Source organism: Aedes albopictus, chromosome 3 (assembly GCF_035046485.1).
Source record: "Aedes albopictus strain Foshan chromosome 3, AalbF5, whole genome shotgun sequence".
Lineage (NCBI taxonomy): Eukaryota > Metazoa > Arthropoda > Insecta > Diptera > Culicidae > Aedes > Aedes albopictus.
The window spans coordinates 149,560,988-149,588,281 of record NC_085138.1 but is presented as its reverse complement, the minus strand read 5'-3'; the positions used below and the strand labels follow the sequence as shown (position 1 = coordinate 149,588,281).

At 43.6% G+C, this 27,294-nt stretch overlaps 1 protein-coding gene across 1 annotated transcript; it reads left to right on the top strand.

Moving 5' to 3' along the window:
* The first annotated feature begins 1,273 nt into the window (after positions 1–1,273).
* LOC134289780 (uncharacterized) lies at positions 1,274–7,962 on the top strand. Its single transcript, XM_062856263.1, has 2 exons — positions 1,274–1,888; positions 5,785–7,962. The coding sequence occupies exon 2, from the start codon at positions 6,979–6,981 to the stop codon at positions 7,912–7,914; it is 936 nt and encodes a 311-aa protein (XP_062712247.1). The 5' UTR covers positions 1,274–1,888; positions 5,785–6,978; the 3' UTR covers positions 7,915–7,962.
* The last annotated feature ends 19,332 nt before the right edge of the window (positions 7,963–27,294 follow it).

The window sequence follows — 27,294 nt, the reverse complement described above, 5'->3', positions numbered from 1 at the left end:
TCTCAGATAGGCAACTTCGAATACTTTGACCCATTCTCACCCCCTCTAAGGGGTGAGATTGGGTCACACTCAGCGAAAAAAACTAGCAAAATTCATCGAAATACCTTATGAAAATTTGCTATAACTAATTCTTATGGATGACATAAGAATACCTTATGAAAATTGATCGTGCTTGCTATGACAATTTCATAAGATAGACTTATGAAAAGAACAAAAAAATCTTAAAATGATGCAGACTGGATTCGATCCATGAACGTCGGGATCACCGAGCTCGTGTTTTATCCACACGGCTACTGACGCTTGAGAATTCCATGTTGCTAAACTTGAATAAAAGCCAAGCTGTGAGACGGTTTTACGTCAAAGAGTGACCTTATGAAATTCATCTGAATCATTATGAATTATTTAAAGGCCGTTTCATAAGTTGGGCCTTATGGAAATCTTAAGGTTATTTGGCTGAGTGCAATTTTCAATCATTTCGACACTGATTCTTCATTAGGGCCTAACTGACATTTTCGATTTCTCTTCATCGATCCTCTCATTGTGTTATTACGGAATGTGTATTGAGATTTCTCAAAATGTTTTGATTGAAATGCGAAGGAGATGACTACATCTTGCTATAGAAACAAAAAGAATAATGATTTTGTTCGATTTGATCAAGTTATTAGCGAAAGAGAGAGTCGAAGAAGAGAAATCGATCAAATCAGTTAGGCCCTTATGAAAAATCATTGTCGATTTGTAGTTTAGTAAGCAATTCATATAATGTGATACTTTCTTGCTAAACTATCATTACCACATAGAAGAGTATACATACCAAATAAAAAGTTATTCCGACTTCAATTGCATTTATTATTTAACAAACAATCTTTGAGTATCCTTTTTTTTGACCCATTCTCACCCCCAACGACGGTACATAAGTACAGCATCCGCTCGATAACTGACTGCTGTTTAACTGGACTGCTTTTTAACTGGGCGCTCGATAACTGGTCCAAAGTCCAGTTAAAAAGCAGTTGTCTGTCAAAAATAAACGAAATTTAACCTCACATTTTGCAAATCAGTCAACAAAATAAAATATTATGTTTCCAGTTCAAAACCGAATTAGCGACATTTTTTCTTTTACTTCCGCTGCTTTTGCCTTACGTTAAACACAATGTCGGAAGTGGCGCGCTGTATAGAGTGCCAGGTGTACAATACAGCGCGTCACTTCCGACATTGTGTTTAACGCAAGGCAAATGCAGCGGAAGTAAAAGAAGAAATGTCGCTAATTCGGTTTTGAACTGAAAACATAATATAACAATAGCCTCCGGCTCCGGGAGCTCAGTCCAGTTATCGAGCGGCGCTCGCTAACTGAATTGTCGTCAAAGCCCAGTTATCGAGCGGAAGCTGTAAAGTGGTTTTGGATATAAGTACTGAGCAATTTGGTTGATAAATGCGTGAAGTGCTAAACGAGCTCCACTGATTCAAAGATTTTCAGAATTCTTCTCTCAATTTTCTCAATGTTTGCCGAGGTGTTCCAGTTTTTCTCAGGATTTCTTCTGAAGTTCCTCTCGAGATTTTTTGCATGATGTGAACGGAATTAGAAACCGAAGAAGAGTGATTGAAATTAGAGGATGTCACGTTACTAACATAATGTAATCGTAAAGTTTACTTTTTTATTAACTTTTTTTATCGATGAAAAATTTCCCTGAGTATTTCAGATACTTTGTGAATATTCCAGGTTTTGCTGTTAATTAAAATTCCCTGAGATTCCCGGTTTTCCAGATTACTGATGGCAGACATCCTGGAAAGGTAGCACGATGATCCAACTCTCTTGGTCGCCTCCTCCTAATTTATCAGTTTCCCAAAAATCTAGAAATTTGCAAAACAGTTGCGTAGTAACTTTTAATCCAAAGTAGAGATTAATTCTGTTATTCTGTTATATTCTGTTATAATCAACGCACCCCCGGACCGTGGCCAATCTGCGTTGAATCGCTGGGCGATACGTCTACCAGTAGACTTGTATCTGCCCTATGCTAAACCGATTAGCATAGCAAGTCCTTTCCACTGATGAGTAGGCTCGAATGTCCCGCTCCTCCCTATAACCCTTAGGGGGAAATAAGGAGTTTTCAGTTTCAAGTTTTGCATAGATCATGACACCAACTCTTTCTACCATAATGCTTTGAAAATTCTGAAATATCAGAAAACTAATATGATGGACATAATTGAAATACAAGTTTTTATACAAAATTTAAAGATCAGTTGTTTAAAGGTGAATTGAAGAAATGTAAAATACGGCAGGAAAATATTCCGCGCCGACACGAAAGTCATGAACAAGCAAACACATGAATATTCTATTTGCATAGTAGTAGAAAGAGTTGCATGCCTGTTTATAAAAGTTAGTACTTAACTTGATTGCTCCGGATAATTCCCGTTTGTATTGGGGAGCTTCGTATGTGTGCCAGGATAGGTTGTCTTCAAAAATATGGCGTTTTCTGGAATAAAGACAAAAATAAAAGGAAATGCTGGGCCGCACAGCTCCGCGGCCCACATATATTAGTATAGTGTTTATAACAATGTAATTTGCAATTTCTTATTCAGTATAAATAATAATTACTAGGTTCTACTTTATATGCTACAAGATAGATGCAGTTTTTTTTCCCTTCCACCGTTTTTTAGAAATTAAAGTGTACGAACTTAGTCAACTATCGTTAGGTCATGCGACAGTGCCTAAATTCATGCTGGAAGCATGGCAAAATCAAGCGTGTTAATACAGTGTGATTATTTGGAGTCAGATAGGGTCACGTTGGATAGGATGGAGCCAGATAAGAAAAGGAAATATTTGAGACGAATATTTATTCAATTGAGGGGCCCAGAATCAAAGGGGTGTAAAGTGACCATTTGTCGATTTTGAGCTGAGCATTTCAAAAAATTCTTCAGGTTTCAACCTGTCAGGAACTTTTATTAGACTATTTTTACGATGAATAGAAAAATTACAATAAATCGTTGAGAATTGGGTCGATTTTGAGACTCCATACATTTTGTATGGGATGAAAAATTGGTGAAAAACTTTAAACTACATTTACTCGAAAGTGGGATTACTTACATCCGTTTGCTACTAACCCTCTCAATCATTATTCTAATTATTAGTTTACTACGCCGCCTGACAATAAACAATAATCCAAGCTTACCAGTTTGGCACCTTGCCAGGGGAACTTGGCCTTGTATCTAAAGCTCAGGGATTAACTCCATGCCGTCAATAAGGCAAATTGTCAACTATATTCTTTTGTGATACTTTGACGGAATATTATTTGGAGTAATCTTCTGAGACACACAATCCGGGCAAATTGGATTGTCAGATAATCAGTGCCCTTTCAGCACCAGGTGTCACATCACGATCATTAATATACAGGAGTATAAAAACTACAAGATGTGATGGCCGGAAGAATACAGTGTCGAACAAAACAGCAAGACCACCAGCCGGCTAGTGTTCCTACTGCTTCGTCCGACACTGTAGGTAAGCTAACTCCCCCTTTAATCCAAAGTAGAGATTAATCTTGCAATTTGTTTTTTTTTTTTTTTTTTTTTTTTTTCATAGTGATTACGGCGGTAGCACACTGTGCTTATGTTCTAACACCGCACCCTTTCCCTACGTTTGCTTCTATGAGCCTCTATTTTTGTTTCAACACACAGAAGTACGTAGGCATATTGTGGCCCAAGTCGACACTGTTTTGGCCTGCGTTGAACAAAAATAGTTTTAATAAAAGTTTCCCCTTTCTCTTTTTGTCAATTGTTTTTTTTTTGTAGTATGGTCCATGTATTTAGTTAGGTTCTTGTCAGTTTGTCAGTTATTCGAAGTAGATCTCCAATATGTAGTCAATAAGTCAATTAAGTCATTCTGATCTGTTCTATCATAGCAGCTTTAGTCTTTGCTTTATTGAAGTGTAGTTTTATTGGAAATATGCTGAATATCGTGATTAAAAAGAGACGTCTGGAACTGTGTCCTGCTAGTTATTCCGTCATGCACATACGTCATGTCTTAATAATGCCTAGGTGATTAACGAAAACACGTGTGTTCCGTCAGATGTCCATTGCGTAGAAAGTCCAGGAAAATAGGTTTCTTTATTGTCAGTTGTTATGTAAGCCTCGCTTGAAGCACTTCCCGTGAGAACCCTGTCATCTGTACTCCAACTAATCCGTATCTTCGTACACAGCTAAATACTATACTGTCAACCGGCGAAAAGCCTATGGGTAAATATTAAAAAAATGAATAATAATACTGTCTAGCGCGTTGTTTTCTATCGGCCACTATTTTAGTCTAGAACCAACTGCAAGCTTTTTTCCAATCTTATCGTCAATTGTCTTCCCGCGCAATTGATGTGTAGTGAGTTCAATGCAGAGATCCCCCCCCCCCCTCACACTCCCAAATTGTGGTAGGCCCCCGCTAAACCTGCAAACCAGACCCACCCCCAGCCAAAAGTTCTAGCAGATGTGGACAAACCGGTGCTCAACGTGCCACTGGGTTGAGCTCTCCCATCGTGGCAACATCAAATATGTGGACTGTACAACAATAGTAGTTTTAATGAAATGAATACTAAGAATTTAGGCCGACACTCGAAGTGACGAACTTTACAGTGCTAGTTGAGTAAATACACGAAAGATGGGTAACAACAAATGTGCACAAACAGATGCATAACAATATTCATTTTCATTTTCATTTTGCAGCATTTGGTGGGGCAATGAGAGCGCAAGTCAGTCCAAAGCCGATGATAAGGAGGGGTAATGGCTGAATAGTCTTTGCTGACCACATAAACGCCATGGGATAGGAAAAGGGTATTTTGGTGTGGGATTAGGGTGTTGGTACAGACTTGACAATATCAATGCTATTCAGATGCAAAATAAATTTTAAGGCTCAATAGTGAATCGCATACCTTCCAAAACCAAAAAACAATAATCCACAAAATACCAAGCAAGTCAAAGAAAGAAAAAGCGTCCGATTGTTTATTTTGTCAATTATAACAAACGAAAACTTCTACCCTCTCCGACTCGCCAGTCACCCCGGAAAAAATGTTCCTTCAGTTCTGGAAAATATATTATCCCCAATCAAGCCTTTAATCGAATTGTCCGCGTGGTCTTGTAGTACCCCTGCTAGGTAAGAATCAGTCATTGCCATACATATTAAATGCTAGACATGACCCCATGGATAGCATTTGCATATGTAAAAGCTTTGCTGATGTGACTTTCCTATTAGGCAATTCTCTCAACTCATGTTTGTCTTCAAAACCTTATCAAGCTTAGAAAATTGAAGTTGATAAACAATACATTACAAGGTTCGAATTCCCATAGAATGAGATCATGCATTCGCACTACAACACCATAGGAGATAATACCACATTGGCTGACTACAGTACAAATGCGAAAAATCTCCCTTTTCCCCCTATCCGCAACCCGGGGACGCGCCCTGTTGGATTTCGAAAGCCTCGGAGAATATTACAAACCTTCAATGGCATTCCCATACACTAACCCACATTGCCCATTCAGGGGTCTGACTGGGCCTATTACCCTCCCTCAGTTTGTAATATTCTCACCAACTTGGAATTATATTTTCCCGGCACATAAATGACTTCGACAAATGTTCGATATACTATGCAGCATTATGATCAGTATAACAATATCAGATGACTTGAAGGTCTGATTTTTACAGAATTGTTTGCCATTGATTATACATTCAGCTATTCCAATCATTACTGCAAAGCACATCGACTACATGCCTGAAATCAAAGCTTCCTGGAAGATATAATCCAAGCCCAGGGAGAGATTAATCTTGCAATTTGTTAAAATCAAAAACACAGGTATCTTCTAGCACCTCAACTCACAAATCGTCCCACCAGCTGGCAACATGATTCGGCAGGGGGGTGGACTGCCCATAACTGCATATTTGTAACATTTGCAGTTTTTGTCAATATTGAGTTAATACTGGGGGTCATCTCCAAATCATCATTACTTTCATTCGCCCAAAGGAACTTGACAAGTTTGTTCTACGAAATGTGAAAAAAATACCAAGTCGTTTTGTCTCATTATCAAATATTCACGAATGTAACCGCATAACAGTCACACTGGGAATACACACTGCTCTCATAGCGTACCGTCAATCATATTTTGGTCTAACTATTTTTTCAATTATTCGCCCAGCATAGAAGAAGAGCTGTAGAAGATTTGATTTCATAAAGATTCATTATGAATTTTTGGCAAATTTTTGAAATTTTGATCCTTTTCCATACTAACGCAAATTGCAAACTTTGGACTCCATTTTCTCCCATGCCTACTTTTGTCGAATGTGACTGTTATGCAGTTATGGGCAGTGGAGGTCTATTCGAGAGTTCGAAGGTACGCTGCTGCCACCTGGAAAAAGTTTACTGTATGCGTGAAGGACCGATTTTTTAGCATGGGGAAGCATAGGAAGTCAGTTTTCAAATGCTTCTAAAAAAATCAAAACAATATTTAATTAAAAGCTGGTTGGTGTACGTGATGAGAAATTCAATTAGCAAACTTTTTGGCATATCATTTTGATTAAAAAGTTTTTTCCCAGATTAAGTACTGATTGCATAGAAAACGAAGATTCTTAACCCGTACATCAATCCATTTTAAATTAAATAATGTTTTGAATTTTTTAGAAGCATTTGAAAATTGACTTCCTATGCTTCCCCATGTTAAAAAATCGGCGCTTCACGCACATGATCAACTGTGGTAATTTGCTTCGTAGTCCCCAATTGAACGCGAACTTAAACCGAACAGCGTGTGCTACTGCGTGCCAACCACCACGACGCTTCTTCTTTCGCCTTCACGGGTAGGAAATCGGGGGACTGACCTGCGACGGCGGCGGAGGATTCGACAAGCGAGAAAGCCGCGTACCGTCGTCCGTCCGTTCGTCTATCGATACAGCGCAAAGCATGAGAAACACGGCCGACCGACGACGAGCATCAGCAGAGCACAAGAGCGCCAATTATGCCGGGAATGACCTTGAATGTGTTGGTGGTGGAGCGCGGACCGATAGGTACGTACTCCCGGATGGACCTGGAAGCAATTTTTTATAGCATTTCCGCTTGGTTTGCCGGATTGCAGCCGGAATCGGTAACCGCGTTGCACACCACGACTCGGCAGCAGCCAAGAAATCGATTTGCCCGACCACTTTCTGGTAAATTCGATAGAAAAATTTCGCGTGAGCTTATTCCAGTGCATAAAATGCTTCCCACAATCGGATTTTTTCACAACTTGTCAAATTGTTCTCCCAAAGCATTTTGCAGCACCTCCATTCTCCCGGCTTTCCGCGGTTCTCTTACCTTTGGTTCTACTGGCGTTCTAATCCCGTTTGTGCACTTTGGCGATTCGGCACCGGATTTTCCGCGAGTCGCCGGGTCAAAATCCAAAATTTCACTCAATTTCACACTTTTCACTGCCGATTTAACGCCACTTCCGGGACACCGCTTGCTTTGGTCGCACAAATTACTGGATTTTCACCGTGAAAATCGTTTATCTACCGACGCGCGGATTGCTAGGACTGCTTCGTTCAAAAACTCGGGCACTTTTGATCTCTTCCTCTTTTCGCTGTGTGTTTGCGGCGGGCATCAGCGTTTGATGGATGGGGCCGTTTCTACCAGGCGGTTTCTAGCGGCCGAATGTCGCGTGCAAAACAGCGGTATCGGACGCAAGGCCGAATTTGCAGTACGGGGGTTTCGAAGCCGAAATCGATTTTCGACAATAAAATGTTGCGCGACACTGCGGCGTCGGACGCAACAGGTTTCACAGTGGGAAAAGCAAAAGGAAACCGAACTCAAAATCAAACGGATTCAACTCAACATTAACCTTCCAGGACGCGCGCCATCAAGCAACCGAAACTGCACCGCGCTCGCGCTGTATACGAAAAGCGAGGTTTTTTGGTAGTGTTGTACTTTTTACAACAGCGCGCGCGCTGAAGGGTTAAAAAGGATCATTAGATTAAATCTAGGGGCGAGACAGATCTAACGAGAGCAAATCTGTGTTCTAGGTATTGTCATTGGCGAAACTACAAATTTTTGCCAGGGGGTGCACAACGAACAAATATTCATTAAGCTGCTAGTACACAGGGTCAAATATTTGTCCGAAAAGAAAACAAAGCTCAAACATCTTGTTTGACTTGATCAAATTTTCATTAGTGTCAAACTGATGTTGTTTCTTGAGTGCTTTCCTTGTCAAATATTTGACCCTGTGTACTACTGGCCTTAGTTTATCCATTCATCATTCATCGCCCCATGTCTCACAGTAATGTTTCAAAATTCTAGGGGGTGCCTGGCAACCCCGGCACCCCCGGTAGTTTCGCCTATGGGTATTGTTCAGAATTCCTCACAGTTCCTCAGAATTTATCTCATTTATACCAAAGTGTGATTTGGCACCAATGTCAAACTACAAAGTGTTGCATGTGCTGAATGAAAATTGTAGTTTTAGGGATGTCTTTCGACAAATTTCGTCGATCATCGATAAAAAGAGTTACTCAGAATCTCTTAGAGTTGCTCTCGTTTGCACAGTGTCTTGCCCCTAGGATTAAATATTTAATTTTAACTCAAGAAACTCAAAACATTCAATGGAGTTTTTAGTCGTTACTACGCACTACCGTGCTGACTTACCAACGTATCCGTATCTTGATGTGCTCGGAAAAGGTTGCTTTGACAGTGTTGCTCATGAAGTCATATTCTTGGCTGACGTTCTCGTGGTTGATGGATTAATGATGGCAGTGTTGAATTTCATTCACTGTAAAACATAGGAGAACAATAAAATCGAGAATAAAACAATAAAAAATACAAATTTTATAATGATGAGATTAGCCTTTTCAGAAGGTATCGAACAAATTTTTAGGAACATCCACTCATATAAGGCAATCTAGCGTTCAATCACCCTTCTCTCTCAAGCAGTCACAGAGGATAGTATTTTTTTGTTTAATATTTTCATAGGGAAACGTTTCCGTATGAAACCAAACCTATCCTCCTCGGGAGCGAAACAGAGAAAGGTGATCAAACGTCAGATAGCCTTATACCCTTTCAGCGTTATGAGATTTATGAACAAGCCACAGACAAACAGACGTAACACTTGCGAAATTTCCATCTACTACGCTTTCAACGAACATTTTAAATTTTCATAGTTGTGGCTTTCACAACCAGAGGCGCGCGCATAGTTTTTCTATGCGTTTGACGTTTCACACTAGCGCCTTCTGTTGGCGATATTGCACAACACAGTGATTCGTGCAACTTTTCCACCAGGTGGTGGTAGTGTGAACTGGGCGATGGATTTCCATGAAAATCGTTCAAGGTGTTACGTCTGTTTGTCTGTGAACAAGCTTTTATTGTAGCATTCACTGTGATTTGTCAGCAGCGAGGTCAGCAGTGAAACAATTTTGGAACCACTGTGGAAGCATGCTACATTTTCATTTGTTGCTTCAGGGATTAGAAAATGTTTTGTATGCACAACATCATGAGCATGCGCACCATCATTCAGCAAGACAATACAATGTAAATACAAATCGAGTCAAAACCAAAGACAGTATTCGAACTGGTCTTCGAAAGATTCTATTTCCGACCAGAATCCATCAAATTACTATCAAAGTTGTTGAAATGTTACCAGCCTAGGAAATTTTAAAGGCACAATTTGGATACTACGCATATTTATGAGCAGTAAAGCACCAGGTATTTTCTAGCTCTGCAAAGTGAGCCAACTAAAAAAAATCAACCGTCGAAACAAACATTTTTTAAGGAGCATATGTTTCACGACCCATGTTTTGTCTCGTTGCATCCATATCGCAGCAGACCAAGGTACGGACTTGAAAGTTGCATCTGAGAATGAGCCATTTTACGAAACACCAGCAATGATAATATTAGTGCCGAGATTAGTGCTCCCTGATGAAAAAAATAATAAAAACATACATACGATAGATTTTGCTGTTACAAAATCATTTTTTTTTCGAAAAAAGGTTCATCATACATAATGCACAGAGAACAGACCTCCAAGTCCAGTTTCAAAACTGTGTAAGGAATGGGGTACGTTCGGTGTAGTACTAGATTTGTAGTAATGAGCTGAATTTTAGTATGGTGAGAAGGTTAGTTCTCCGTTTCTGCAATGAAATAGTGCAAAAAGCGTGGGCATTATGATTCCTTGCCTAATTTGATGCTGTTTGAGCAAAACTTTGGATAACTATGTTGTTTATGTTGCAAGAAATGCAGAAAACAACAACACTGTTACCCAAAGTTTTGCTCAAACAGCATAAAATTAGGCAAGGAATCATAATACCCACGCTTTCTGCACCATTTCATTGCAGAAACGGAGAATTGACCTTCTCACCATACTAAAATTCAGCTCATTACTACAAATCTAGTACTTCGCCGATCTGTCCTATTGACCGGTCATTTGAAAAGGCAACACAAGTGGCGAATTCGTGATGGCGCTGCTGTCGCAAAGTTCCCATGCTGCTGTCAATGGTGAATATATTTACAACTTATCTAGATATGCGTATTCACCGCTGACTGTAGCAATACACGCTAAGGTCGGTTTACCCAAATATGAGTAATGTTTACTCATAATCGCCGAAAAGTGCACAACCTCATTTTATGGGTAAAGCCACGTTACCCATATTTGGGTATGATGCTTCTAAGAATAATATAGGTAAATTTTACTCACATATGAGTTTTTCAATTTGAGTAATTCTTACCCATATTTGAGTAAACGTTTCATATTTAATTTTCATAAATATCCTAGGGGCAAGACACTGTGCAAACGAGAGCAACTCTGAGAGATTCTGAGTAACTCTTTTTATCGATGATCGACGAAATTTGTCGAAAGACATCCCTAAAACTGCAATTTTCATTCAGCACATGCAACACTTTGTAGTTTGACATTGGTGCCAAATCACACTTTGGTATAAATGAAAGAAATTCTGAGGAACTGTGAGGAATTCTGAGCAACACCTCGAACACAGATTTGCTCTCGTTAGATCTGTCCTGCCCCTAGTAAATATCTATATTATTGCTTTTCTATCTTAATATATGAAGAATCCACAAAAAAATATTTATCGTTCTATTTGATTTATTTCAAAATAAAGAAGAGTTTATTGTACAAACATTTCCTTTAGTGGCCCCTCTCCTGTAGTCTGAGCGAGCCGGTGAGCATCTGCAGGGTTGAAGTTTTGCTCTTTACTTCAGTTTATAACATCGCCTCGCCAGCTAGGTGGCAGAAAGAGCCGGAACGTTGGTGAAGACCCCAGCAGCAACTGTACGCATCAATCACATCGGGGTAATCCCTTTCCAGAGGGAGCAACGAGGATGCTTCGAAAAGGATCATCCAGGAACGCGTCGGAGGTCAAATCGGCTGAAATACAAGTACGGTTAACGCTGGACTAACGCCAATGCCGTATGCCTTTAACTCACCAATGTTTTCCATAAACATTCATATTCAAATTCTTGCAATAGATGGGATTGAAGCTGTCTAGCGTGGCCGTTGAACTTTCACACAGATTCCGAAGCAAGTTCTCCACCTGCAGCGAACCATCTTTTTTAGCACGGCCATCCACTTTTTACAACGGCTGCTTCCATTATCGCTTCATAAGGTACCATCGTCAGAGGTGGAAGTTTTACTGTGCATTTTTCGTCAATGTTTGGGATATCCGAGTACCTTGGGATGAATGCGCTTGGGCGGCTGATCTAGTGGAATAAATGAAATATATAAAACTAGATTTTCAATGATTTCAATCATGCAACTTACCTGAAGCAAGATCCGATGGTCAACACAAACTGCCTTTCGCCTGTTAGTTTGAAAATTGATCCACATCTTGTTGGAACAATAACCAGCCACACAGGATCAGCAGCGGACATCCGAAACGAAAACCGGGCGAACAAACGACCGACACAAAGACTTTCGGAACCGCGTAGCGTGAATAAAAGAGGAACGCAAGAGCACTACAAATTAACGTCCTTTATTCTCTGCTGTTTGTACAGAACTAACTTTCTACTCACCGCTCGGTACAGTTCGTACCTACCACTTCTCTCTCCTCTGTCACGTTGTCTCGTTCGGAGTATGTGCAGTCATGGGCGTAGGAGATAATAATATTGCCCCTACTTCTTTTCTCAACACTCCTCCTCAATATTTTAACTCCTGCGAACTGGAACTTCCAAACCCATTGCCTTCGAAAACTTCAGCTGCTTCGTTCCTCCGAGAGGCTTGGTGAGGATATCTGCTTTCATTTCCTCCGAAGGACAATACAGTATACGAACCGTTCCTTTCTCCACAAGGTCTCTGGCAAAACACATACGGGTATCGATGTGCTTTGATTGTCGAGACTGCCGCTCTATCCCGATGAAATCGATGCAACTTCGATTATCTTCGTATATGACTGTAGCATCCGTTTGTTTGAGCTGCACTTCTTCCAGAAGACGTCGAAGCCAGACAACTTCTCTACACGCCTCCGAAAGGGCAACGTATTCGGCCTCCATGCTGGACAGAGCCACGTTTGTCTGTTTCCTGCTTGCCCAACAAATGACCGCATCACCAAGGCTGAACATATATCCGGTATTCGACTTTCGGTCTGCAGTATCTCCACTCCAGTCGGCGTCGCTGTATCCTTGCAGTACCATCGGTTCGCCCCTGACACTCTTTAATGTGAGCCGGTACTCGTTTGTTCTCAACAGATACCTGACGATCCTTTTCAATTCCGTCCAATCACATTCCGTAGGGTGACTGATTTGCCTGCTCAGAATGGACACACTTGCTGCAATGTCTGGGCGCGTGTTTACCGCTACATAGAGCAATGCCCCAGTCAGACTGCGGTAGAGCAGATTATCCGGCAACTGTTGGCTTCCATTTCTGTTACGATAGTAGCCTGGGTCAACGGGTATCTTGGAGCCTTTAGCTGTAGCAAGTCCATGCTTTTCAGCAACCTTCGCAATGTAAGTCTCCTGATCCATGCAAAAGTAACCGTTAGAGTCCCTGGATATACGGATTCCCAAGAAAGATTGAACCTCTCCCAGCGCCGACAGTTTAATTTTCTGCTGCAGCTTCGATGTCAGATTATGAATCTCGCCTTCATCAGAACAAACCACTATCATATCGTCCACGTAGAGTAGGAGGTACATCAATGTTCCATTTGCCATTACCTTTGTGTACAGACAGGGGTCTGCTCTCGACTGTACAAAGCCCAATTCAACCAACAATCCGTCCATTGTTTTATTCCAAATTCTGGCCGCTTGTTTTAGGCCATATAAGCTGCGTTGTAGTTTGCAGACCAGTCGCTCTTTACCAGGCGTTTCGAAACCTTTGGGCTGCTGCATGTACACTTCTTCTCTCAACTCACCGTTCAAATAGGCGTTCTTTACATCGATGTGGTGAACTGCCAGCTGCTTATGTCCTGCAATCGTCAGAAGAACTCGAAGGGTACTTTGGGTGGCTACCGGTGCAAAGACTGCGTCGTAGTCAACTCCATATCGCTGTCGAAAGCCCTGGGCGACGAGCCTAGCCTTGAAACGTGACACTCTACCATCGCTGTCCTCCTTTCGTTTGAAAACCCATTTACTACCAATCGCTGTGCGACCAGCCGGCAATTCCACGAGAGTCCAGGTTCCGTTTTCCATCAATGAGTTGTATTCGTCAAGCATTGCAGCCTTCCACATCTCCCGCTCAGGACCTTTAATTGCTTCTTCGTAATTTTGCGGCTCCTCTACCGCTAGCGCTACGTCGACCACATAATCCTCCAAACGCTTCGGAAGAACACCTCTCGTTTGTCTTTTGGTACTGCTTCCTCCGGCATCCGCTGGTTGTTCATCGCCAGAATCCCAGCCATGAAATTCCTCCTCTGAATCTTCACGCTCCTCCGGAACTGCTTGCTCCTCCTGCACTGCTGGCTCCTCCTGTGTCCCATCTTTACCGTTGTCCACGCTGATCTCAATCCATCCACCATCGTTCTTCTTGATAGAGTCCGAACAAGTTGCAACATCGTCCTGCAACTCTATGAACCGAGCATCACGACTGATGGTTACTCTATCAGTTTCAGGATTCACAAACCGATATGCTTTCCGGTCGGTGCAGTAGCCCACAAAAACTAGCTTCTGGGCCTTGGGGTCCAGTTTGGCGCGCTTGACTTCCGGTATGTGAACATAGGCGACAGTACCAAATACTCGCAGATGCTGCATCGACGGCTTCTTGTTGTACCATCTCTCGTAAGGGGTTGTATCTACAGATCGGGAGGGCAATCGATTCTGCAAATACGACGCTGTCATGATTGCCTCCCCCCAATACGCCTTCTTCAGTCCAGCATCTAGCAACATACATGTGGCCATCTCTTGTAGGGTCCGATTTTTTCGCTCCGCGACCCCATTCTGTTGCGGAGAGTACGCAGCAGTAATTTGAGCTTGAATACCTTCTTCTGCATAAAACTGCTTGAGTTCGTGGTTTACGTACTCCCCTCCGCCATCGGATCGAATCACACAGGGAGCTCTGCCAAAAAGGTTCTTAACGTGGGCCACGTATCGTTTAATACACGCTGCTGCATCGGACTTGTGCCGCAATAGGCACACCACTGTGTATCTCGAAAAGTCGTCTATGATCGTCATGAAGAATGCGTTCCCCCCCGGCGTTACATTCTTCATTGGCCCACAAACGTCCGTGTGGACCAAGTCGAGGACACGTTTAGCTCTATTGAGCGAAGCCTTGGGAAATGGAATTCTTGGCAATTTGCCTTGTAAACAATGCTCACATACCTGTCTAGCGCCGCAATCCTGCATAGCAAATCCAGTAGCAAGGTCTTCCGCTCGAATCCGCTCCAAAATCTTCGGATCTCGGTGTCCGAAACGCCTATGCCACATATGCTGACAGTTCAGCAAGTGACGTACTTCTTCACCAAGTTTAGCACGTTCCACTTCCTTGAGCATGTACAGATTTCCGTTCAATTCCGCCACTGCAATTACTTTTCCGCTTTCACTCTTGATTTCGCACTTTGTGTCCGTAAATTGTACTTTCAGTCCTTTTTGTGTTAACTTTCGCACTGAGATCAAGTTACTGTCCAGTTTTGGAATGTAAAGCACTTCTTTCACGACAATCTCTCGTGCCGTGCCATCATCGTCAACACACGTTATCACTCCCTCACCAATCCCAGCCGCCACGGTGACCGATCCGTCGGCCAAAATTACGTTCACACTTGCACTTTTATCCAACACACGAAAGAACTTTGCATCATTGGCCATGTGGCTAGAACAGCCACTGTCAATGTACCACGCACTCTTGTTTCGGTTGCTCCCAATAGTGAAACATATTGGAGCCTCTTCTTCAGATGCCTGCTTCGCTTTCGTGCCCGTATTCTTTCCACTATTCTTCGCACCACCACTGCCGCTAAGCTGTTTCAACTGATAGCAATCCTTTTTAAAATGTCCTGGCTTACGGCAGTGATAACACACGCGTTCCTTCCGTGGCTTGCTTTGCGACTTCATAGCTTTTTCACTTGTTCCCCCCGATCGATCGACACGGCGCTGGTATTCATCCAAAAGTTTCTGTTTCGCCAAACCGATCGTCTGGTCCGCATCAGGCCGACTCTCTAATGCGGTGACCAGCCCAGAATACGAGTCCGGGAGACTGCGGTATATCATCGCGATTTTCATTGGTTCGTCCAAGGGCAAACCCGCACAAGACAACCGATCGAAAAGTTCTTCGATCTCAAATATATGCTTTTCCATATTCCCGCCATCACTCATATTCAAACTGCATATCTTCTTCAATATTGACACTCGCGACGTTGTCGTTGTTTTCATGTGGTAATCCTTCAATTGCTGCCACGCGACACTAGCTTCATCCACGTCTTTCACCAGGCTTAGCTGATTGTCGTCCAGCAGCAGTACAATCGTTGCTAAAGCCTTCATATTCGCAGTCTTCCACGCCGGAGTAACCGGGATCGGCTTCGCTTCACTGATAACCGTCCACAGTTCGTCCCTTTTCAACATCATTTCTACCCGCATCTTCCATGTTTGGTAGTTTTCGTTATTCAGTCGCGGCAAAACAAATTTCTCAGCCATTCTTCTTTGATATTCGCAATACCGAACACAAAACAAAACAAACTTTCCAAGTCCCACACACGCGACAGTTCAATTGGCAACACTAGTCAGTACAGTTACTCGCCCGCCTTCCGAGCGTCACACGAAGCACGTTCAGATTGACTGAAGACCGAACTGTCTCACACCAGTCGAGTACTGTACACGGCAAGCCAACTCCACCACAATCGCAATCACAGGACGCTCCCCTCCACTCAACTGATCAAATTTTCACTCAGCACCGCCTGCTCGAATTTGCCCGGCCAACGCACCGCACATGTGCAAATCACACCGCGCAGAATGATTCCTGAACGAAAATGCACACGCGAAATTTGATCTTCCTCTTTTCACAGAACTGGGCCGTATAACCTGTTGGAACAATAACCAGCCACACAGGATCAGCAGCGGACATCCGAAACGAAAACCGGGCGAACAAACGACCGACACAAAGACTTTCGGAACCGCGTAGCGTGAATAAAAGAGGAACGCAAGAGCACTACAAATTAACGTCCTTTATTCTCTGCTGTTTGTACAGAACTAACTTTCTACTCACCGCTCGGTACAGTTCGTACCTACCACTTCTCTCTCCTCTGTCACGTTGTCTCGTTCGGAGTATGTGCAGTCATGGGCGTAGGAGATAATAATATTGCCCCTACTTCTTTTCTCAACACATCTGAGCTATTTTTGCAAGCTAGACGTAGTAACTATTGCTAAGAATTATTCTTAGCTATTAATTATGGTTATAAAGGATTTAAATAGACCAACAACTATTTAAAACTATTAAAAACAAACACTACACTGTACGCGACAACAGCGACTAAAATGTTTACAACTCGGCTTGGCAAGAATAAAATTTTCATCCAAATATGAGTAAGTCACGTTTACCCATATTTGAGTAAAGTCACTTTACTGATAAAATGAGTTAATTTTACTAATATTTATCGATAAAATTTACCCATATTATGGGTTATGCATGTAAAACCCAAATATGGGTGAATCAACTACCCATATTTGGGTAAACTGACCTTAGCGTGTACCTGCTGCTTAGGTGACACCTAGGGGCAAGACAATGTGCAAACGAGAGCAACTCTGAGAAATTCTGAGTTTCTCTTTTTATCGATGAACGACGAAATTTGTTGAAATACATCCCCAAAGCTGCAATTTTCGTTCAGCACAAGCAACACTTTGCAGTTTGATATTGGTGCCAGACCACACTTTGGTATACATGGGAGAAAATCTGAGGAACTGTTAGGCATTCCGAACAACACTTCGAGCACAGATTTTCTCTCGTTAGATCTTTCTTGCTCTAGGGGCGTGTGATCTGGCACCTAGGGGAAGACAGATCTAACGAGAGGAAATCTGTGCTTGAAATGTTGTTCAAAATTCCTCACAGTTCCTCAAATTTTCTCCCATTTATGCCAAAGTGTGATCTGGCACCAATGTCAAACAGCAAAGTGTTGCGTATGCTGAATGAAAATTGCAGTTTTGGGGATGTCTTTCGACCAATTTTATGGATCATTGACAAAAAGAGTAACTCAGAATTTCTCAGAGTTGTTCTCGTTTGCATAGTGTCTTGCCCCTAGTCTGGCACCTTGGCTGGCACCAATGCCAAACTGCTTGCAAACTGCAAAGTGTTGCGTGTGGTGAATGAAAATTGCAGCTTTGGGGATGTCTTTCGACAAATTTCGTCGATCATCGATAAAAAAGTACCTCAGAATTTCTCAAAGTTGCTCTCGTTAGCACAGTGTCTTGCCCCTAGGTCTTGCCCCTAGCCCTGGTCATTGTAATTGTGGAGCCTCGTAGCTGTGCAGTTAAGGTCAGGGCTTGTTCACAAATGTCATAACGCTGGAGGGGGTGGGTGGGTGTCCTTCATGGTGTTACAGCCCGAACAAATAAAAATTTTCCCTATATAATAGTGTTACGAAGGGGTGGGTTTGTGTGGCGTTATGAAATTTGTGAATGAACCCTCACCAAGTCAGGGGCAAGACAGATCTAACGAGAGAAAATTTGGTCGAAGTGTTGCTCAGAATTCCTCACTGTTCCTCAGATTTCTTTTCCCATTTATACCAAAGTGTGATCTGGCACCAATGTCAAACTGCAAAGTGCTGCACCAGCTGAATGAAAATTGCAGTTTTGGCCGAGGTTCTGGGGATGTCTTTCAACAAATTTCGTCGATCATCGATAAAAAGAGTAAAGCCTAGTACTCAGATGGCAAGAAATGAGGTCAAGGAAAAAAGTGCATTTTTACCAAAGTAATTTTGACAGTCGATCTTGAGAGAGAAAAAAGAAAAAAATCGACGAAACTCTTTGTTTACCAATCTGACTGACTTGGAATGAAACCGGGACAATCGGCAAGAACAAGCGAACTCCCCTACCAGGAGCAGGCATGAATCTACTGATCTGGACCGCAGCAAACTGGAAGATTGACCAGCAATCCGAGGCGCTCCAGCTCTATTTGACCGGTGATAATCTGAGCGGGCCAACTAGCTGTTTGCTGCAACCGGACACGATAAGTTTTTGAAAACATATAGCTGCTGGAAAATGGTATGATTTCGATTTTGAAAAGGAAATGCTTCGGGTATTCGGGAAATCCACCGGCGCTTCCTCCAAGGATTCCTAAGCAGGAATTCCGTCGAGGATTCCTCCAGAAATTTCTTCGGTGATTCCTCCAGCAATTTGTGCAGAAATAACTCCAGGATTTCCTCCGGAGATTCATCTTTAAAGTCCTTCTAGAATTCCTCCAGAAGTTCTTCCGGGAATTCCTCCTAGGATTCCTTCGGAAATCTATCTGGAGATTCCTTCAGAAATTCTACCAGGAATTCCTTCGGGGATTCCTCCAAAAATTCATTCGGGGATTCCTCCAGGAAATCCTTCGGGGATTCCTCCATTAATTCCTTCGGGGATTCCTCCAGGAATTCTTTTGGAGATTCCTTCAGAAATTCCTTCGAGGATTCACAAGGAATTCCTTCGAGGATTCCTCCGAAAATTCCTTCGGGGATTCCTCCAGGAATTCCTTCAGGGATTCCTTCAGGAATTCCTTTGGGGATTGCTTCGGGAATTCCTTCAGGGATTCCTTCGGGAGTTCTTCCAGGAATTCTTTCGGGGATTCCTTCAGAAATTCCTTCGGGGATTCCTCCAGGAATTCCTTCCTGGATTCCACCAGGAATTTCTTCGCGGATACTTACAGGAATTCCTTCGAGGATTCCTCCAGGAATTTCTTCGGGGATTCCTCCAGGAATTCCTTCGGGGATTCCTCCAGGAATTCCTTCGGTGATTCCGAGGGTGATTCCTCCAAGGATTCCTCCAGGAATTGCTCCACGGATTCCTCCAGGAATTCCTCCAAGGAGTCCTCCAGGGATTCCTCCAGGAATTCCTTCAGGGATTCCTCCAGAAATTCCTCTAGGGACTCCTCCAGGAATTCTTTCGGGGATTCCTTCAGAAATTCCTTCGGGGATTCCTCCAGGAATTCCTTCCTGGATTCCACAAGGAATTTCTTCGCGGATACTCACAGGAATTCCATCGAGGATTCCTCCAGGGATTCCCCCAGGAATTCCTCCAGGGATTCCCCCAGGAATTCCTCCAGGGATTCCCCCAGGGATTCCTCCAGGAATTCCTCCAGGGATTCCTCTAGGAATTCCTCCAGGGATTCATCCAGGAATTCCTCCAGGGATTCCTCCAGGAATCCCTCCAGGGATTCCTCCAGGAATTCCTCCAGGGATTCCTCCAGGAATTCCTCCAGGGATTCCTCCAGGAATTCCTGCAGGGATTCCTCCAGGAATTCCTCCAGGGATTCCTCCAGGAATTCCTCCAGGGATTCCTCCAGGAATTCCTCAAGGGATTCCTCCAGGAATTCCACCAGGGATTCTTCCAGGAATTCCTCCAGGGATTCCTCCAGGAATTCCTCTAGGGATTCTTCCAGGAATTCCTCTAGGGATTCTTCCAGGAATTCCTCTAGGGATTCCTCCAGGTATTCCTCTAAGGATTCCTCCAGGAATTCCATTAGGAATTCCTCCAGGAATTCCATTAGGAATTCCTCCAGGAATTCCATTAGGAATTCCTCCAGGAATTCCATTAGGAATTCCTCCAGGAATTCCATTAGGAATTCCTCCAGGAATTCCATTAGGAATTCCTCCAGGAATTCCATTAGGAATTCCATTAGGAATTCCTCCAGGGATTCCTCCAGGAATTCCTCTAGGGATTCCTCCAGGAATTTCTCTAGGAATTCCTCCAGGAATTCCTCTAGGGATTCCTCCAGGAATTCCTCTAGGGATTCCTCCAGGAATTCCTCTAGGGATTCCTCCAGGAATTCCTCTAGGGATTCCTCCAGGAATTCCTCTAGGGATTCCTCCAGGAATTCCTCTAGAAATTCCTCCAGGAACTCCTCCAAGGATTCCTCCAGGAATTCCACCAGGAATTCCTCCAGGGATTCCTCCAGGAAATCCTCCAGGGATTCCTCCAGGAAATCCTCCAGGGATTCCTCCAGGGATTCCTCCAGGAATTCCTCCAGGGATTCCTCCAGGAATTCCTCCAGGGATTCCTCCAGGAATTCCTCCAGGGATTCCTCCAGGAATTCCTCCAGGGATTCCTCCAGGAATTCCTCCAGGGATTCCTCCAGGAATTCCTCCAGGGATTCCTCCAGGAATTCCTCCAGGGATTCCTCCAAAAATTCCTCCAGGAATTCCTCCAGGGATTCCTCCAGGAATTCCTCCAGGGATTCCTCCAGGAATTCCTCCAGGGATTCCTCCAGGGATTCCTCCAGGAATTCCTCCAGAGATTCCTCCAGGAAATCCTCTAGGGATTCCTCCAGGGATTCCTCCAGGGATTCCTCCAGGAAATCCTCCAGGGATTCCTCCAGGAATTTCTTCGGGAATTTTTCCAGGAATTCTTTCGGAGATTCCTTCTGAGATTTCTCCAGCAATTCCTTCAGGAGCTTATTCATGAATGCTTCCGGAATATCTTTAGGAATACCTTAAGGAATTTCTTCCAGAATTTTTCCGCAGGAATTTTTCCAAAATTTCTCCAGAAATTCCAGGAATCCAGGGAATCCTCCAGGAATTCCTCCAGGGATTCCTCCAGGAATTCCTGCAGGGATTCCTCCAGAAATTCCTGCAGGGATTTCTCCAGGAATTCCTCCAGGGATTCCTCCAGGAATTCCTCCAGGGATTCCTCCAGGGATTCCTCCAGGAATTCCTCCAGGAATTCCTCCAGGGATTCCTCCAGGAATTCCTCCAGGGATTCTTCCAGGAATTTCTCCAGGGATTCCTCCAGGAATTCCTCCAGGGATTCTTCCAGGAATTCCTCCAGGGATTCCTCCAGGAATTCCTCTAGGGGTTCTTCCAGGAATTCCTCCAGGAATTCCTCTAAGGATTCCTCCAGGAATTCCTTTAGGAATTCCTCCAGGAATTCCTCCAGGAATTCCTCTAGGGATTCCTCCAGGGATTCCTCTAGAGATTCCTCCAGGAATTCCTCTATGGATTCCTCCAGGAATTCCTCTAGGGATTCCTCCAGGAATTCCTCTTGGGATTCCTCCAGGAATTCTTCTAGGGATTCCTCCAGGAATTCCTTAGGAACTCCTCCAAGGATTCCTCCAGGAATTCCACCAGGAATTCCTCCAGGAATTCCTCCAGGGATTCCTCCAGGAAATCCTCCAGGGATTCCTCCAGGAAATTCTCCAGGGATTCCTCCAGGAATTCCTCTAGGGATTCTTCCAGGAATTCCTCCAGGGATTCCTCCAGGAATTCCTCTAGGGATTCTTCCAGAAATTCCTCCAGGAATTCCTCTAAGGATTCCTCCAGGAATTCCTTTGGGAATTCCTCCAGGAATTCCTCTAGGGATTCCTCTAGGGATTCCTCCAGGAATTCCCCTAGGTATTCCTCCAGGAATTCCTCTAGGGATTCCTCCAGGAATTCCTCTAGGAATTCCTCTAGGGATTCCTCCAGAAATTCCTCTAGGGATTCCTCCAGGGATTCCTCCAGGAAATCTTCCAGGGATTCCTCCAGGAATTTCTTCGGGAATTTTTCCAGGAATTCTTTCGGGGATTCCTTCTGAGATTTCTTCAGCAATTCCTTCAGGAGCTTATTCATGAATGCTTCCGGAATATCTTTAGGAATACCTTAAGGAATTTCTTCGAGAATTTTTCCGCAGGGATTTTTCCAAAATTTCTCCAGAAATTCCAGGAATCCAGGGAATCCTCCAGGAATTCCTCCAGGGATTCCTCCAGGAATTCCTCCAGGGATTCCTCCAGGAATTCCTCCAGGGATTCCTCCAGGAATTCCTGCAGGGATTCCTCCAGAAATTCCTGCAGGGATTCCTCCAGAAATTCCTGCAGGGATTCCTCCAGAAATTCCTGCAGGGATTTCTCCAGGAATTCCTCCAGGGATTCCTCCAGGAATTCCTCCAGGAATTAATCCAGGAATTCCTCCAGGAATTCCTCCAGGAATTCCTCCAGGAATTCCTCCAGGAATTCCTCCAGGAATTCCTCCAGGAATTCCTCCAGGAATTCCTCCAGGAATTCCTCCAGGAATTCCTCCAGGAATTCCTCCAGGAATTCCTCCAGGAATTCCTCCAGGGATTCCTCCAGGAATTCCTCCAGGGATTCTTCCAGGAATTTCTCCAGGGATTCCTCCAGGAATTCCTCTAGGGATTCTTCCAGGAATTCCTCCAGGAATTCCTCTAAGGATTCCTCCAGGAATTCCTCTAAGGATTCCTCCAGGAATTCCTCTAAGGATTCCTCCAGGAATTCTTTTAAGGATTCCTCCAGGAATTCCTCTAAGGATTCCTCCAGGAATTCCTCCAGGAATTCCTCTAGGGATTCCTCCAGGAATTCCTCTAGGGATTCCTCCAGGAATTCCTCTAGAGATTCCTCCAGGAATTCCTCTATGGATTCCTCCAGGAATTCCTCTAGGGATTCCTCCAGGAATTCCTCTAGGGATTCCTCCAGGAATTCCTCTAGGGATTCCTCCAGGAATTCCTTAGGAACTCCTCCAAGGATTCCTCCAGGAATTCCACCAGGAATTCCTCCAGGGATTCCTCCAGGAAATCCTCCAGAAATTCCTCCAGGAAATTCTCCAGGGATTCCTCCAGGAATTCCTCCAGGGATTCTTCCAGGAATTCCTCCAGGGATTCTTCCAGGAATTCCTCCAGGGATTCCTCCAGGAATTCCTCTAGGGATTCTTCCAGCAATTCCTCTAGGGATTCTTCCAGGAATTCCTCAAAGGATTCCTTCAGGAATTCCTTTAGGAATTCCTCCAGGAATTCCTCTAGGGATTCCTCTAGGGATTCCTCCAGGAATTCCTCTAAGTATTCCTCCAAGAATTCCTCTAGGGATTCCTCCAGGAATTCCTCTAGGGATTCCTCCAGGAATTCCTCTAGGGATTCCTCCAGGAATTCCTCTATGGTTTCCTCCAGGAATTCCTCTATGGTTTCCTCCAGGAATTCCTCTAGGGATTCCTCCAGGAATTCCTCTAGGGATTCCTCCAGGAATTCCTCCAGGGATTCTTCCAGGAATTTCTCCAGGGATTCCTCCAAGAATTCCTCCAGGGATTCTTCCAGGGATTCCTCCAGGGATTCCTCCAGGAATTCCTCTAGGGATTCTTCCAGGGATTCCTTGGGAACTCCTTCAAGGATTCCTCCAGGAATTCCACCAGGAATTCCTCCAGGGATTCCTTCAGGGATTCCTCCAGGAAATTCTCCAGGGATTCCTCCAGGAATTCTTTCGAGGATTGCTCCAGGAAATTCTTCGGGAATTCTTTCGAGGATTCCTTCTGAGATTTCTCCAGCAATTCCTTCAGGAGCTTATTCATTAATGCTTCCGGAATATCTTTAGGAATGCCTTCCGGAATTTCTTTGAGAATTTTTCCAGAAATCTCCCCCGGGATGTCCGCAGGAATTTTTCCAAAATTTCTCCAGAAATTCCTTCGAGTATATCTACAGGTTTTCCTACTGGGATTCCTTCAGGACTGCTCCGGTTATTCTTTAAGAATTCCTTGCGGGATTTCTTCAGTGATATCTAACCAAACATCTCCAGAAATTCCTTCAGGTATTCTTCCAGGAATTCCTCCAGGAATTCTTCCAGGAATTCCTCCAGGAATTCCTTCAGGGATTCCTCCAGGAATTCGTTCGGTTGTTAATACAGCCATTCCTTTGGGGATTTCTCCAGAAATTCCTAGAGGGATTCCTAGAGACATCGAGGAAGATACTTCTTGAAAAGTCCAGGGGGAATTTCTGGAGGAATTCCTTGAAGAATTCCTGGAGGAATTCCTGGAGGAATTCCGGAAGGAATTTCCGGAAGAATTCCTGGAGAGATTTCTGGAAAAATTCCTGGAGGAATTCCTGGAAGAGTTCCTGAAGGAAGACCTGGAAGAATTCCTGAAGGAATTCATGGAAGAATACCTGGAGCACAGACAAACAGACGTAACTCTTACAGGAAATTCATCAAAAACTTTTGCCCGGTGTCATTTTTATGAGCACACTGCCACCTGTTGGCAGAACCGCGCGCGACACTGTCTGCCATGATACATTCCGATTTGACGTTTTGCTGACACGCACACTACTACACCAACTGTCTGTAATTTTCGTTTGCATCATTCAGCAACGTGTACACTGGCAAACGTCAAAGCGATCGAACACTAGCGTATCTGGTGGAACGATCGCGCAAATCAAATGAAATTTGTATTGATCGTTTAATGCATGTGCCAAGCCGTTTTGAAGAGTGTTACGTCTGTTTGTCTGTGCCTGGAGGAATTCCTAGAAGAATAACTGGAGGAATTCATGGAAGAATACCTGGAGGAATTCCTGGAAGAATTCCTGAAAAAATTCTTGGAGGAATTCCTAGAGGAATTCCTGGAAGAATTCCTGGAGGAATTCCTGGAAAAATTCCTGGAAGAATTCCTTGTAGAATTCCTGGAGGAATTGCGGGAGGAATTTTCGGGAGGAATTTAGGGAGGAATTTTCGGAAGAATTCCTGGAGGAATTTCCGGAAGAATTCCTGGAGGAATTTCTGGAAGAATTCCTGAAAGAATTCTTGGAGGAATTCCTGAAAGAGTTCCTGGAGCAAGACCTGGAAGAATTCCTGAAGGAATTCCTGGAAAAATTCCTGGAGGAATTCCTGAAGGAGTTCCTGGAAGAAGACCTGGAAGAATTCCAGGAGGAATTGCTGGAAAAATTGCTGGAGGAATTCCTTAACGAATTACTGGCGGTATCCCTGGAATAATTCTTGGAGGAATTCCTGAAAGAGTTCCTGGAGGAAGACCTGGAAGAATTTCTGAATTCCTGGAAGAATTCCAGGAGGAATTCCTGAAAGAGTTCCTGAAGGAAGACCTGGAAGTAATCCTGGAGGAATTGCTGGAGGAATTCCTTAACGAATTACTGGAGGTATCCCTGGAAGAATTCCTTGAAGAATTCCTGGAGGAATACCTTGAAGAATTCCTGGAGGAATATCCGGAAGAATTCCTGGAGAGATTTCTGGAAGAATTCCTGGAAGAGTTCCTGGAGGAAGACCTGGAAGAATTCCTGAAGGAATACCTGGAGGACTTCCTGGAAGAATTCCTGGAGAAATTAATGGAAGAATTCCTGGAAGATTTACTGGAAGAATTCCTGGAGGAATTCTGGGAGCAATTCGTGGAGGAATTTCTGGAAGAATTCCTGGAGGAATTCCTGGAAGAATTCCTGGAGGAATTCCTGGAAGAATTCCTTGAGAATTCCCTGGAAGAATTCCTGGAGGAATTCCTGGAAGAATTCCTTGGGAATTTCCTGGAAGAATTCTTGGAGGAATTCCTGAAAGATTTCCTGGAGGAAGACCTGGAAAAATTCCTGAAAGAACTCCTTGAGGAATTCTTGGAAGAGTTCCTGGAGGAATATCTGGAAGAATTCCTGGAGGAATTGCTGAAGGAATTCCTTAACGAATTACTGGAGGTATCCCTGGAGGAATTCTTGAAGGAATTCCTGGAAGAATTCGTGGAGCAATTCCCGGAGGAATTTCTAGAGGAATTCCTGGAAGAATTACTGGTGGAATTCATGGAAGAATTCCTGGAGTAATTCCTGGAAGAATTCCTAGAGGAATTCCTGGAGGAATTTCTGGAGGAATTCCTGGACGATTTTCTGGAAGAATTTCTGGAGGAATTCCTGGAGGAATTCTGGGAGCAATTCGTGGAGGAATTTCTGGAAGAATTCCTGGAGGAATTCCTGGAAGAATTCTTGGAGGAATTCCTGCAGGAATTCCTTGAAGAATTCCTGGAGGAATTCCTGGAAGAATTCCTAGAGGAATTCCTGGAGGAATTTCTGGAGGAATTCCTGGAGGAATTCCTGGAGGTATCCCTCGAGGAATTCCTGAAGGAATTCCTGGAAGAACTCCTGCAGGAATTCCTTGAAGAATTCCCGGAGGAATTCCTGGAGAGATTTCTGGAAGAATTCCTGGAAGAATTCGTGGTGCAATTCACGGAGGGAGGAATTTCTAGAGGAATTCCTGAAAAAATTACTGGTGGATTTCATGGAAGAATTCCTGGAGGAATTCCTGGAAGAATTCTTAGAGGAATTCCTGGAGGAATTCCTGGAAGAATTCCTAGAGCAATTCCTGGAGGAATTTCTGGAGGAATTCCTGGAGGAATTTCTGGAGGAATTCCTGGAGGAATTTCTGGAGGAATTACTGGAGGAATTTCTGGAAGAATTCCTGGAGAATTCCCTGGAAGAATTCCTGGAGGAATTCCTGGAAGAATTCCTTGAGAATTTCCTGGAAGAATTCTTGGAGGAATTCCTGAAAGATTTCCTGGAGGAAGACCTGGAAAAATTCCTGAAAGAACTCCTTGAGGAATTCTTGTAAGAGTTCCTGGAGGAATATCTGGAAGAATTCCTGGAGGAATTGCTGGAAGAATTGCTGAAGGAATTCCTTAACGAATTACTGGAGGTATCCCTGGAGGAATTCTTGAAGGAATTCCTGGAAGAATCGTGGAGCAATTCCCGGAGGAATTTCTAGAGGAATTCCTGGAAGAATTACTGGTGGAATTCATGGAAGAATTCCTGGAGTAATTCCTGGAAGAATTCCTAGAGGAATTCCTGGAGGAATTTCTGGAGGAATTCCTGGAGGAATTCCTGGAAGAATTCCTGGAGAATTTCCTGGAAGAATTCCTGGAGGAATTCCTGAAAGAGTTCCTGGAGGAAGACCTGGAAGAATTCCTGAAGGAATTTCTGGAAGAATTGCAGGAGAAATTCCTTAACGAATTACTGGAGGTATCCCTGG

What these genes read in the sequence shown, in the direction of transcription:
- LOC134289780 (XM_062856263.1), top strand. Translation starts at nt 6,979, where the DNA reads ATGCCGGGAATGACCTTGAATGTGTTGGTGGTGGAGCGCGGACCGATA.